Here is a 13,569-nt window from a genome sequence, read left to right as displayed (position 1 = left end):
TTTGTGAAAGCTCCTTTGTTCTGGCTTCTGTATCTTTTTCACTTGATTCCATCATTTTTGAGAACTTTCTTTCTTTATGGCACAAGATGTTCTAGGCTTATCTTGAACTTTTTACACCCCAGTCCTGGAATCAGGCATTTCCAAGAATCCTCATTCCTTTTTGTGGGGAGTGGTATTTAGAAACCAGAATCTGTTCTAAGTATGTTTTTTGGTATGGGGGTGGGTGTCATTGCTCTGCCTTTCAGGAGATGGAGATAGGTGATGTGTGGATATAAATACATATATCAATATATAATTCCATCCACTACCACAGGGTTCTTCCTTACTTTCCCCTATTCCATATGTGTATCTTCCGTTTCCTTGGATCTCAGCATTAATAGACAACAAAAATAGTTTCAGAATAGCTGTGTCCATATCACTGCAACAGCATACCTACTAGGAGGAGTTCAAGAGTTCTTTGTTGTTTTTAAAATGCAGTAATTCTTAAAAAACTGCTAGGGAAACTAGTTTCCTAAATTTCCCCATTTTTCAACTCACATAGCTTAGGAAAGGTAAGTGACTTTCCTGAAGCTACACGGTGAACAGGTATATAAGCAAGCGCTACACATTAGAATTTTTGACTCTTAGGTAATTGCTTTAGAGTAAAAATTAAACTTCCAAATTATATAGCTGCAATTTTTCAAAAAAGGTAGTATCCTTCTGAGAACTTTAGGTATTTTCACATTGAACAGTTCTGATACCAACACTGTAGTTCTTCCCATAGATATTCTGACTTAATTGGTTTGGCTGTAGCTTGGTTATAAACAGTTTTTAAAGCTCCCCAAGTGAATCTAACGTACAGCCGAGTCTGACGACCACTGCTTTTGCTTTTAATGAGGATTGCAGTGGCCTCTGGGTTTAGCTACTGCTTTGTATTTCTGTCAGCTCTCCGCTTCGGTGGCATTGAAAATTAGAATTGCTAACCATGGGTAGAAGATATTCCGGAAAGGTAGACATCAGAAAGTCCTACAATGTTGATGAACAGTTTGAGATCAGAGTCAGCGTCTGCCTGTTCACCACTGTATCTGCAGCCTGGCGTGGAGAAGATGCTCGATAGTGTTTTATAAAGGAACAAATAAATGACAGTGTGGTGGGAATATGGAAGTATTTTTTAAGTTCTTCAGGTCTTTCTGTGTTATTGAATTTTTAAATAATAAACATATATATATTCAGAAAGAAGATAGTAAGCATCCTTAAAGTATAAAATGAACTCCCAGTGCAGAATGCAAACCCAGCCTAAGGTATATGTTGATGCACTGTTGGCAGAAGGGCCCAGGGGCTCACAAAGAGGGGCTTCGTGTTCTGAGTTAGACACTGACAGCGATGCCTACCTGCAGAATATAACCCTGTCATTACTTTTTCCTATTACCAAGTATTTATTGAGCCCTTATGGTGTCCTGGTGCATGCTGGGCATATGAAATTGCATTATTTTAAAATAACGTCTCTTATTCGCTTAACTCAGGGATTGTGAAGAACTTTCACGTAGCCATTGTGCCTTCATGATATACCTGTGACTTAAACATAGTTCTGATTTCACAGGTGACAAAATTGAGGTCAAGGAGATGAGTTTTTCACTGAACTGCAGAAGAGCAAGGATTCTCTGTAGATGTTTTTCAGCTATATTCCCAGTGCACAGTATCTGGTACTTAGTAATGCTCAACAGATACTGATGAATGACTCTATGAATGAATGAATGAATAAGTGCATGCAAGAATGAATGCACGAGTGAGCAACAGAGCAGAGACTCAAACTCAGAGTGACTCTGGGTCCGATGGTCATAACACAACATTCCTAGTAGGAAAGGAAAGAGGAGCCCAGATCAGAGCAGAGGAACAGTATCTATATAAAGAAGACACTGTAAGTAAGGGATGAGTTGTAGTGAAAGACTCAGAGATTTAGGGAGGGATTAGGGATTATGGCTGTAGGAAATGAACATAACATGTGGAGCTAGGAAGCCCATAGTCAAGTCCCAGCTCCATTAACTAGCTGTGTGATCATGAGCATATCAGTATACCTCCCTGAGCCTTGCTTTCCTCATCTTTAAAGTGGGGCCAGACTGTGGAAAACAGTATGGACATTTCTCAAAAAACTGAAAATGGAACTACTATATGACCCAGCAATTCCACTCCTGGGTATATATCTGAAAAAAACAAAAACACTAATTTGAAAAGATACATGCACCCCAATGTTCATAGCAGCATTATTTACGATTGCCAAGATATGGAAGCAACCAAGGGTCCATCAACAGATGAATGGATAAAGAAGATGTGGCATATATATATATATATCATGGAATACTACTCACCCATAAAAAAGAACAAAATTTTGCCATTTGTAGCAACATGGATGGACTCGGAGGGCATTATGCTAAGCGAAATAAGTCAGACAGAGAAAGACAAATACTGTATGATATCACTTATACGTGGAACCTAAAAAATACAACGAACTAGTGAATATGACAGAAAAGAAGCAGATTCGCAGATATAGAGAATAAACTAGGCGTTGCCAGTGTTGTGGAGTAAGGGAAGGACAATATAGGGGTGAGGAAGTGGGAGGTACAAACTACTGGGTGTAAGACAGGCTCAAGGATATATTGTACATCACAGGGAATAGAGCCAATATTTTGTAATAACTAAATGGAAAGTAACCTTTAAAAATTGTATAAAAATTTAAAAAATTGGGCTTCCCTGGTGGCACAGTGGTTGAGAGTCCGCCTGCCGATGCAGGGGATGCGGGTTCGTGCCCCGGTCCGGGAAGATCCCACATGCCGCAGAGCGGCTGGGCCCGTGAGCCATGGCCGCTGAGCCTGCGCGTCCGGAGCCTGTGCTCCGCAACGGGAGAGGCCACAACAGTGAGAGGCCCGCGTACCACAAAAAAATAAATAAATAAATAAATAATTTTTAAATGGTAATTTTGATAAAGAAAGAAAAATAAATAAAGTGGGGCTAGTAATACTACCTACTTCTGAAGGGTGTTGTGTAGATTGAAGGCAGTAATATTTAGAAACATGTTTTATAATTTCTGAAGAGCTATACAAATGTTACTTTATTATCACTGTTGTTTTGGAATTGGTACCTGAAAGGGTCCCTGTAGATCACCATGTTTCAGCTTCTCATTTTACCTCTTTAAACATGAGCTACAACTGGTCTTCGTATTTTAGAAAAAGCCCAGCATATATGCAGTGAGTACTTAAAAGTTAGGAGTTACAGAATCAAGATTCTACTTAAATTCCCAGCACAAAGTAATATTTCTTAAAGCTCGAATAAGATCCTTTGCCCTATTCAAGGCTGTCAGAGTGTTAGCTGTGTTTACTCTCCTGCACTGAAATGCAAGTAGTGTGAAATTGAAACCTATTTATGAAATTTCAAAACCTCTTGGTTTACTCATGGGCACTAACCATGCTTGTATTTATAACAGACCATGAATAATCCTGCTCATTGAAGTTTAAGTAGCACCTTCATGAGTGAATGTATTTTGTTTTATTCCCTGTTCTTGTCGTTTGATAGTTTTTACTCCAGTGAAGTAGAGTCTGCTGAGAGGGTGGGAAGGAGGGCTGGAATGGCGTAGTGGAAGAGCCAGGGCTCTTCTGGCTTGGAGTTAAAGACTTGGACTGAAGTCCCAGTTCTGCCACCTTCTGGCTGTGTGACTTTGAGAAAGTCACTTAACTACTCTGAGCTATAGTTTGTTCATCCAAAGAAAAAATGGGGCTATTAATACATACCTAAAAGTGTCATTGTGGGGATTAAAGGAAATATATGACTGCAATTTATTTAACTATTAGCAAGGCTAATAGTGCCACCAGTCAAGGGAAGTTCCACTGAAGTCACTGTAAACAGTAACTTGAGACACAGGAGTTAGAGGCTACTCAAAATAGCATTACCTTCTTTCTCGCTCTGTCCTTTTTTTGTTGTTTTTTTAATTTGTTCTGTAGGTGGTTCTTCATTTGCCAGCAAACCCTCCACACCAACTGGAGTGGGTGGAGGATTTCCACCTCTCAGCTCGCCACAGAAAGCATCTCCCCAGCCTGTGGGTGGAGGCTGGCAGCAGGGAAGTGGCTACAGCTGGCAGCAGACACAGCCTAAGCCACGGTCCAGCATGCCCCACTCCTCTCCCCAGAACCGACCCAACTACAACGTGAGCTTCTCAGCTGTGCCTGGGGGCCAGAACGAACGTGGGAAAGGAGCAGCTCCCTTGGGTAAGGATGACGGTATGGAGCCTGGCTGTAGGTACCCAAATGTATGTATGTCTGAAGAAGGAGATAGGAAGCAATTCTGGTGGTTTCTGAGGCAGTCTTTGAATTGTAGAGACAGAGCACGATCCCTACACCAGGGTGGTGCCTGGAGCTGCAGGTTTCACCAGGCTCCTGACACAGATCGCTTTGTGAGTGCTGGCTCACCTGTCTGTCTCTCTCCACGCTGAGACCAATGCCTGATTGTCATTAGCACCTAGCAGAGCGCCTGGCATGTAGTAGGCACTAAATGGGTATTGAATGGATGTGAGTGGAGGCGTGGTTGCATCTTGAAGCTGTCATTCCTTTGGAAGAGAGGGTAGAAGAGGAAGGTTGGGAACCTTTCAAGCACTGTGTTCACATTTGCTCTTGGACCCCATTTAGAGGAGTGGACGTATCTTGGACGTTTGGTCTTGAGTATCCTCTGGTTGGGGGATGTTCCTGAGATCATTGGGTTTCCTGTGACGGTTTTTTCCTCTCTTCTGAGAAGAAAGTTACAAGAACACAAAATGGCCCAACAGCTAAGGCTGGAGGATACCCTGGATGGGATTCTTCCTTTTTCAAATGGGATTCTTGATAGCGAGTGAAAAATAATATATTTTGGATAGCAGGGATGGTTAAACTCGAGTTTGCTAAAAGGCCTGTTATGATATATTTTACATTTCAGTTGATTTGATTATACCTAAGAATGAAACGTTTAGGGGCATGATAAGGAAACAGGCCTTCCTATGGAACATGGAAAATGAAATTCTTCTACTTTTTCTGGTAGCCGTAGCTGACATTTATTGAGTGCTTATTATACGTCAGGTGCTATTCTATGCAGTTTTCACATATTATTTAATATAATCTTCCCAAACCAACCCCATGTTGTAGACAGAGGTCAATAATTTCCTAAGTCCATACAGCTCATAAGTGACACAGCCAAGATCTGAACCAGGACAGTGTGGCTCTAGAGCCCCTGCTCTTCACCGCCACACTCTACTGGATATGACACAGGTGACTTCTCACAATACTAACATGACAGGGACCGTCTTATTGGGAATACAACATCATGTTTGTTCTTTAGTTAGCAGTGGATATTCCTGGATAATTCCATAGAGTCACCTGGCTTCCCCTCCGTTCTTATTTTGAGTAGATGTGGGGTGAATGTCTTCAATCAGCAAATATTTATGGAGCGTCTTCAGTGTAGAAAACATTGGGGATACGCAGCGAACAAGACAGACAAAATTCCTAGTCTCAGAACACTCACATTTTAGTGTGTGCGTATGACAGTGTACGTTCAGAATGCCTTACAGTATAGAGCTGGCAAGTGGGTTTCAATTCCAACACTAGCTTTGGTTGAAGGGCATGGACTGCATGTACTCCTGTGTTTTGGTTCTGTTTTGTTTTAACAACAAACATTTAAATAGCCAGGCACTGTTCTAAGCACACCATGCCTGGTTGACAGATGAGGAAATTGAGGCATGGAGATGGCAAGGAACTTGCCCCAAGGTCACATCGCTAATAAGGGCAGAGCTGGAATTCAAACCTGGAGAGTTTGTCTCCAGGGTCTTTGCTCTTTGCTGCTATGCTAGGCTGCTTTTCCAAACAGACTGATAAAGATTGTGAGGCTAAAACCAGACTTGGGAAAAAAGAGCACTGTGATGGACTAAAAGTGTCAGCTGAGTGTGGGCAGGAAAGCAGTGGCGTGCATGGATTTCAAGTACCAAAACCCAGGTCTTGGTCCCATCACTGATACTAACTAGTTGTGTGACTGGGGTCTGGGGGGTGTGGGGGAGGGAGCAGGGTGTAGAATCATGAATATCCTCATCTATAAAGAGATGGAACAGTGGATATGGAATTATGGAATTAGACTTAATCTAGCAATCCCACCCCGAGTCCAAGCTTTGCCATGGACATGGTATATGATTCTGAATGATCTCTTAAGTTCTCCAGACTTTACTTTCCTCATCTGTAAAATGGACATGACAGGGTAATTGAGAGGATTAAGGGCTTAGTGCATGTGAAAGCACCTTGAAGACCAAGTGTTGTGATATAATGATATGATATTATGTTTCAGAGTAAAAACCATAATAATTTTTAAAATATTATGTTGCAGAAGGGAAACAAAAAGCAGCTGACTTTGAAGACCTACTCTCTGGTCAAGGTTTTAATGCTCACAAAGACAAAAAGGGCCCTCGAACAATAGCTGAGATGAGAAAGGAGGAAATGGCTAAGGAGATGGATCCTGAGAAATTAAAGGTAAGTGAGCCTCTGACCCAGGGTGATTATTATGTGTGTGGAGATGTCAGTGTGGGACTAACCTATAGAAGGTGCCATGTTAGGTTTCTAGCATCCACTTTATTTCATTTGGTTCCTATAGCTGTGATTTGAGTACAACTGTGTCCTTTAATAGCAAAGTACTTTCAGGGAGTACTGTGTATGCTGTTTCGTTTCTTTAATAAAATGCACTTTATTCCATGGTATGGTAGTATAGATTTTCTTTGTTTACATTTTCAAATAAGCAATGGCACTCTTTAGGAGGTGATCTTATTGTTCAGATGGCATTCTGATCTGTAGGTAAGTCATTATGATTTGGAGGTAAGAAGAACGCATTATTTATGTTCTCTATTTCTGCTTTGAGAGCTTTATATTAGACCAGATCAACTGAAGCCCTCAGGATCTCTTCTTTGCTGACAGAGAGGGAAATACTGATGTACCTGGAATTACTCACTCCCGTAATGTTACATCTGGAGGTTTGGGAAGGTGGCAGGGAGGAAGGCTGAGGGAGGTGAGGTCCTTGGCTTCCCCACTGCTTCCCTCCACTTTTAACCAGAGCATTTCTGCTTTTATCTGTTTTTGATTCTTGGAAGTCTAGGTAAGATTCTATTTGGGGAAGGAGAATGTTTCCCTATTATCTTCTTTTCTTTAAGTTTGCAAACCAGTGACGCCCTTATTTCATAGATGAGAGAACGGAGACATTACTTTATAGCTGAGGATGTTATCGTGGATGATGGTTAATTTGGGAACAAAAGGGTGGTTATATTGATGAATGGTGTGAGATAGTGAAAGACTTTGTGAAGATCAAGACAAGTGGACTGCTCTTCACAGACAGAGAGGCTGAATTTCCACAAGACAAAATATACTGACCCTGTAGCAGCCTGGAAGATGAGGGTCTAATCTGTTACTCCAAAATCAGGAGTGGTACAGCTAGTCAATGTCACACATTTTGAAAAAGTATACTACTGTTCTTCGCCATAATTTCCCTACAGATATGAACGTTTGTTGAAGATGTACAGATACTATTTGGAGTACAATATAGGATCCTTTGTTTGTATTTGCTTTGCACTTCATACAACGTCCAAAAGGTTTTATATTCCTTCCAAAAACCTTGTGCTCCATCTCAAGAACCTTTGTTCATTAGGTAAACTCTGACAGTTTTCTATAAAAGGAAGTCATTTATGTCTTTTAAACCATGCTTGGTTATTTAGTTGGTATGGGGTATTAAATCGTTTGGGAGAGTAGCTATCATTTACCTTGACTAAGCTTCTGTTATGTGCTAAATGCTGATGCATTGTTACAAACCCTTCAATTTAATCATCTCATTTGTTCGAACTATGAAGATTCCAACTATGAATGCTCATAGTTGGAATGAATGACTAAATGTATTCATTTAACAACCCTTTTTGAGCTCTGTTCCATGCCAGGCATACTATTTGATTTCTGAGTTACAGTGATATGTTAAAAACACTACCTTTCCTCAAACAGGTCTGCCTAGTGGCAGGGAAAGACAAACACATGATTACAATAAAGTGTCACACATATTATGATAGAAGCATGTTTAAAAGTTAGCCCGGAGAAATTTGTTCTTTTATCCAAGGGATTTTTTTTTTAGTGTCTCTGTGTCACTATACTAGATGGAGCAGATAGCAGGGACCCAGACAGACATGGTGTGGGCACTCATGGAGTTTATACTTTAGGAGTGAGTAATTAACTCAGGGGGGGCCAGAGAAGAAGGAAAGTATTCAAACTCCCAAAGGCAGAGCAGTATGAACTTCCTGAGCAGGCTCTTGAAGGATGATGAAGAGTTAACCAGAAAGATGAGGTCGGGGGTGGAGGAAGAAAAGCAGGTAGAGGGCAGGTTGGAGTATGCAGGTACTCGACGTTACTGGAGCAGGAGGGGTTTCCAGAGTCACAGTGGAGACCCTCTGGACTCGAAAGCATTTGGATCTCTTAATTGCCCCTGTGTTTACAGATTCTGGAATGGATTGAAGGCAAAGAGAGAAATATCAGAGCCCTTCTGTCCACGATGCATACCATGCTGTGGGCTGGGGAGACTAAGTGGAAACCAGTTGGCATGGCAGACCTGGTCACACCAGAGCAGGTGAAGAAGGTGTACAGGAAGGCTGTGCTGGTGGTACATCCAGATAAAGTGAGTACAGCTTGCTCTCCGCCACCGCGTGTCTGGGCCTCCTGTCGTTCATTTACAAGTATGCGTCAAAGCATCATACTTTCAACTTGTTGCTTAGACCATTTATATAAAATAAATCCCATGGGCTCAAAAAAGGTATTTAAAAAAATAGTTACGCTTTATGAAACAGAAGAAAAGGAATCAAATAATATATTACAAATAGTGGAATAGGGGCCTTCCTTAGGTGTAAGGTTCACCACTGACTCATTTTCAGGGAACAGATACAAACTATGTCTTGACTTACGGGTGGGCTAAGAGCTGGACAGGAAAATGTTCTCCTTTAGAGATATAGCAGGATATTTAGCCAGGATTATAAAGTGAAAAAGCTTTAGAAGGTAGTTGGCAAACTTGGTGAGAATTAACAAAATACTCAGAATGGAACTAAACGCTTCACTGTATTGATTATGCCAGTTTATGTTTTCATTGAAGTACGTACACATGTACGTGCTGCACGTTGTCAGAAACTTCAGCTACTGGATGGCACAGTGGAGATCACCATAATATACAGAAACCTCCCTGACAGAATTGGGTCCCTTGCTGTCTTGTGGACTGAGGATACCAGTCCTATGATGTGAGGCTGTGACTGAAGTCCTGCTTGGGAACATGTACTTGAATTTGATATATTTGATTTTCATCTCTCCACACTTTTTGTGACTAATCTGGATAGTATTAAAGAAATAATGTGTTTCAGTGAATCAAAGAGAAAGGGAAACAGCCCAGAAAAATTCACAAACTATATGCCTATGTTATGGGTCTCCAAGAACTTTTTTCAGAAATGGGAAAATGGGGACTTCCCTCATGGCACAGTGGTTAAGAATCCGCCTGCCAATGCAGGGGACACGGGTTTGATCCCTGGTCCGGGAAGATCCCACATGCTGTGGAGCAACTAAGCCCCCGAGCCACAACTACTGAGCCCCTGTGCCACAACTACTGAAGCCCGTGCACCTAGAACCCATGCTCCACAACCATAACAAGAGAAGCTACCGCAGTGAGAAGCCTGAGCACCGCAAGGAAGAGTAGCCTCCATTCACCACAACTAGAGAAAGCCCGCGCACAGCAACAAAGACCCAACACAGCCAAAAATAAATAAATAAATGTCTTTTTAAAAAAAAAGAGATGGGGAAATGTGTTTTTCAAAATATAGCTAATCAATTGGAGATAGGCAGTCATGAACCTTTGTCATTTGATAGATAATTCTGGAAATGGAGATACATTTTGTGCTGCCCAGTAACTTCTCTGTTACCTGCTCAGTGACTGATCACTACTGCCAAATGTGAATCCCTAGGGGGAGGGCTTTCTGGGGAGGTCATAGTAATTAGGGGCATGTAGATGGGGCTGTAAAAAGAGAAATGGCCTAATAGAAAAACATTTCAATTCCTTAGAGCCCACATATTAGCAGTGAAAAATTTAATAGAAATAAAACTTTGGTCTGTGGTATCTAATGTGTGTGTGTGTTTTTTTTTTCTATAGGCTACTGGGCAACCTTATGAACAATATGCAAAGATGATTTTCATGGAGCTCAATGATGCCTGGTCTGAATTTGAAAATCAAGGCCAAAAGCCCTTGTATTAATGTATGAGCTTTTCCATCTCTGCTGCAGACCTGTGCTAATGCTTAGTGTGTGTCACAGTTCTGAGGTTTTCACAGGTGAACCAAAAAACTCCAGCAACGTGTATCCACTACTTAACTGTTAAGTTACTCGTAAATTAATTCCTCATTGATAAGGAATGTGGATGTTTGTTTTCTCAGATCCCCCCCATAAAAGGTCCAAAGCAGGAGAGGAACTTTTAGTCCGATGAGCTTGCAGAGTTTTACAGCATTCCAGCCTGCCCTTTGGGGAGCCTTCTCAGCGTTTTGTGGGGGAATGGAAAATAGAGGCCACCAAAGGCATAGCACCCATCTCAATGTCTGAGGATAGGACGATGAGCAAAAGTTCTAATAATAAGATTACATGGTGGACTTAAATGGTTTTCATATTTTCTTGGAAAGATATAGTTTGAGCAATGGCTTTACATAGACTCCAGGAACACAAGCACCAAGTATCTTTTTCAGTGGAAATTTACTATGGTCTCTAGCATAATACTGTATACTTCTTTTGGTCAAGAGGACTGACAGATGTAAAAGAACCTGAATTATGTGGGAAGTGATAATATTATAATCCAGTGATTACTACCAACGCTTCCTGGATAAGCTAAAATTTCGTGAAAATGCTGGCTAAAGAAAAATAGGGACTCTGAGAGTGTAGAAATCTGTATTCCTGGTCAGAAAGTTGGGCTGCTACCTTCTTTTCCCTTTAGAAAACTGGATGCTTGAACAAAAAGTCTTAATACCATAACAACAACCTGATTGGAAGGAAACCTCTAATTTTGCCATTAGGCTTAACGCTTTTCCTTTTGCTTAGCAGAGAAAACGCTCTTTGCTGGGAGCAGGTTGTGAAGCAGTTTGGCGCATTCACAGTCGATCAGGAAGGATGTGTAGTATGGACCCCCTTGTCCTCCGGGTTTGTGAGTAGCTGTGGGAAGAGAATAGACGACAACACTAACCACTAGTAACCAGACAGGGGCAGTTGCAGAGAGAGAGCCGAGCTCCCTTCAGACCGAGTCCGATGGCTTGTCAGGACTGGCTTTTTGAGGAACCAGGTTCCTTTTCCCCCCTGAGGAAATTGGACCCCTTGGATTATTACAGTGGGGTTTATTGTTTGAAAAGTTGCTGGGGGTCCACAGGAACAAGTCACACAGGGACATCTGTGAAAGTAAAGCAAGGCTGAAACCTTTGCAGACTTCAGACTGGTTGGATTTCAGTTCAGTGTTTTGGCTGTTTCTCATTTTAAGGGACACGCAGTTGTTATTATCCTGTGACTTTAGTAGATCTCTTTGGGTGTGCACACACACACTGTGCAGAAGATATATATGCAAAGCAGATGGCAAAAAAGATCTCCATTCTAGTCTTAAAAGGTTCGTGCTCAGTATGGTAGAAAGCTTTCAAAAGTTGTTTTTAAAAGACAATCATTTTTTTGTTTCTATTTTCATTTTCTTGTGGCAGACTGTACCAGAAAAGCAGCATGTCAAAAATATTTTATGTTCTATATACAACTCTCTCGTTCTTTCTCTTCTCTCTTTCTCCTTTTCTTCCTTCCTTCCTCCCTCCCTCCCTTCCTTCCTTTCTTTCTTCCTTTCCTTTCCTTTCTTTCTTTTTTTTGTTATAAAGATTCATTATTTATTTTACCTTTTGCTGACAATGTGAAACTCGCCTAAAATGTTCTCTTTTTAAATATACAGCTGTAAACTGTTCAAAGTAACCATAAAAAACTAGGTGTTATTTATTAACATAAAATAATGTTTGATGCAGTATGTGCTTGTCTTATTTAAAACTGGAATGTGAGACATGTTGCTGTGACTCTTTTTTCTCATTCACATTTGTAGATATTGTGTGAACTACAGTATATAATGATAATAATTAAAAGGATATTATGTGAATGTCACATACATTTTGAAATGATAGAACTATATTAGCTTTGTATCATGTTTGGATAATTCATCAATGTTCACAGTTTAAAACATCATTAAACATTATGTAATTAGCAATGAGAAAGAATCTTACCTAACTTAAATTTGGGATGTTCCCTATCTCTTTTCTGGATACATTATAATTCTGGACCCGTATTCATCTCAAAACTCTTAACATATGCAGACCAACAGGTTTTCGCATTCCTTTTAAATACCTGGTTGTGACAGAGCTCGTTGTTGATCGGATTCACTGTTTCGTTCATATTTATTGTAATATATTTTTTGTTTTGTAAATATGTTACACCAACAAAATGTGATTGGTCTAAAATATTTGTAATGTATATTAAAAGGCTCAAAAATATTTGTAGAAATGTAAGTTATTTTTGCACTCATGGGAATATGATGACAAGCTTGAATTATACCTTCTGATTCACTTTTAAGAAAAGTTATGGAGAAAGAATATGAAAAGCATATAATACATTTGCACCAAAACATGATCTGACAGCCCTTCTTGGTTTATACTTTAACCACCCCCCGTTGCCACCCTTGCCCCCATACACAGACACACTTGATCATGCTGCATGAATGCTATGTTTCAAAAAGAATCAGCATAGAAATCCTGGTGTTCTAGCTAGGATATTAATTCATTCGTGTGCTGAGGTGAAGGGATTGATCCTGGGAGTCTGAGACTTTGTCATAGAAAACAGATCGTTTAGGTGTTTAAGAAGAGAAGCAGCACGTTCATTTGGAAGCAGATGTTGCAAGTCAAAAGCATTTGAACTATCAGCGTTGTGTCTCTGTCTGGAAGAACGTTCAAGTTAGATCCTAATGATGCTGATGAAACACTTATTGTATAAGGAATGAACATGCAAGTTGAATTCCAGAACCAGCTATCGCAGCAACAGGACAGTTTCCCTGCTGGAAACATCTATTGGGGAATTTAGGTCAAGTAGACAGGTTTTGGTTGTTCTATACATAAACCATGGTGTTTCAGCATAATGGTACAATGTTAGTTTGAGACCAAAAGACTGGGTTTGAATCCTGGTTTTTCCACTTAAGGACTGTTATATTGGGCAAATTGCTTAAACTCGCTAAATCTTAATTTTATTGCTTGTAAAACAGAGACAATTCTAGCAACCCTGCAATGGAGGAATTAGGGATTGTGTATGTAAACTGTCCCTAATCAAGTGGGTAGGTACTCACTAAATAGTAGCTACTGTTATTGTTACTGATAGTCGATAAAACAAAGTATCACTGCAGGTTGGTACTGGGGCTGGAATTACACTGAAACCTCAGGTGGTAGGGAGTGGATAACATGCGTGGGAAAAGGCAACCAGAAGTAAAA

General features: G+C 40.5%; 1 protein-coding gene across 6 annotated transcripts in view; it reads left to right on the top strand.

Moving 5' to 3' along the window:
• Window positions 1–12,572, top strand: part of DNAJC6 (DnaJ heat shock protein family (Hsp40) member C6) — a 161,148-nt gene extending 148,576 nt beyond the window's left edge. For all 6 annotated transcript variants that reach the window (XM_060139830.1, XM_060139833.1, XM_060139829.1 and 3 more), the window contains 4 exons: window positions 3,972–4,235; window positions 6,367–6,509; window positions 8,503–8,679; window positions 10,189–12,572. In XM_060139830.1, coding sequence (XP_059995813.1) covers window positions 3,972–4,235; window positions 6,367–6,509; window positions 8,503–8,679; window positions 10,189–10,290 — 686 coding nt within the window. In that variant the 3' untranslated portion in view covers window positions 10,291–12,572. The remainder of the gene's footprint in view (window positions 1–3,971; window positions 4,236–6,366; window positions 6,510–8,502; window positions 8,680–10,188) is intronic.
• The last annotated feature ends 997 nt before the right edge of the window (window positions 12,573–13,569 follow it).

Source organism: Lagenorhynchus albirostris, chromosome 2 (assembly GCF_949774975.1).
Source record: "Lagenorhynchus albirostris chromosome 2, mLagAlb1.1, whole genome shotgun sequence".
NCBI classification, from domain to species: Eukaryota; Metazoa; Chordata; class Mammalia; order Artiodactyla; family Delphinidae; genus Lagenorhynchus; species Lagenorhynchus albirostris.
This window is presented reverse-complemented; position numbering and strand designations above follow the sequence as displayed.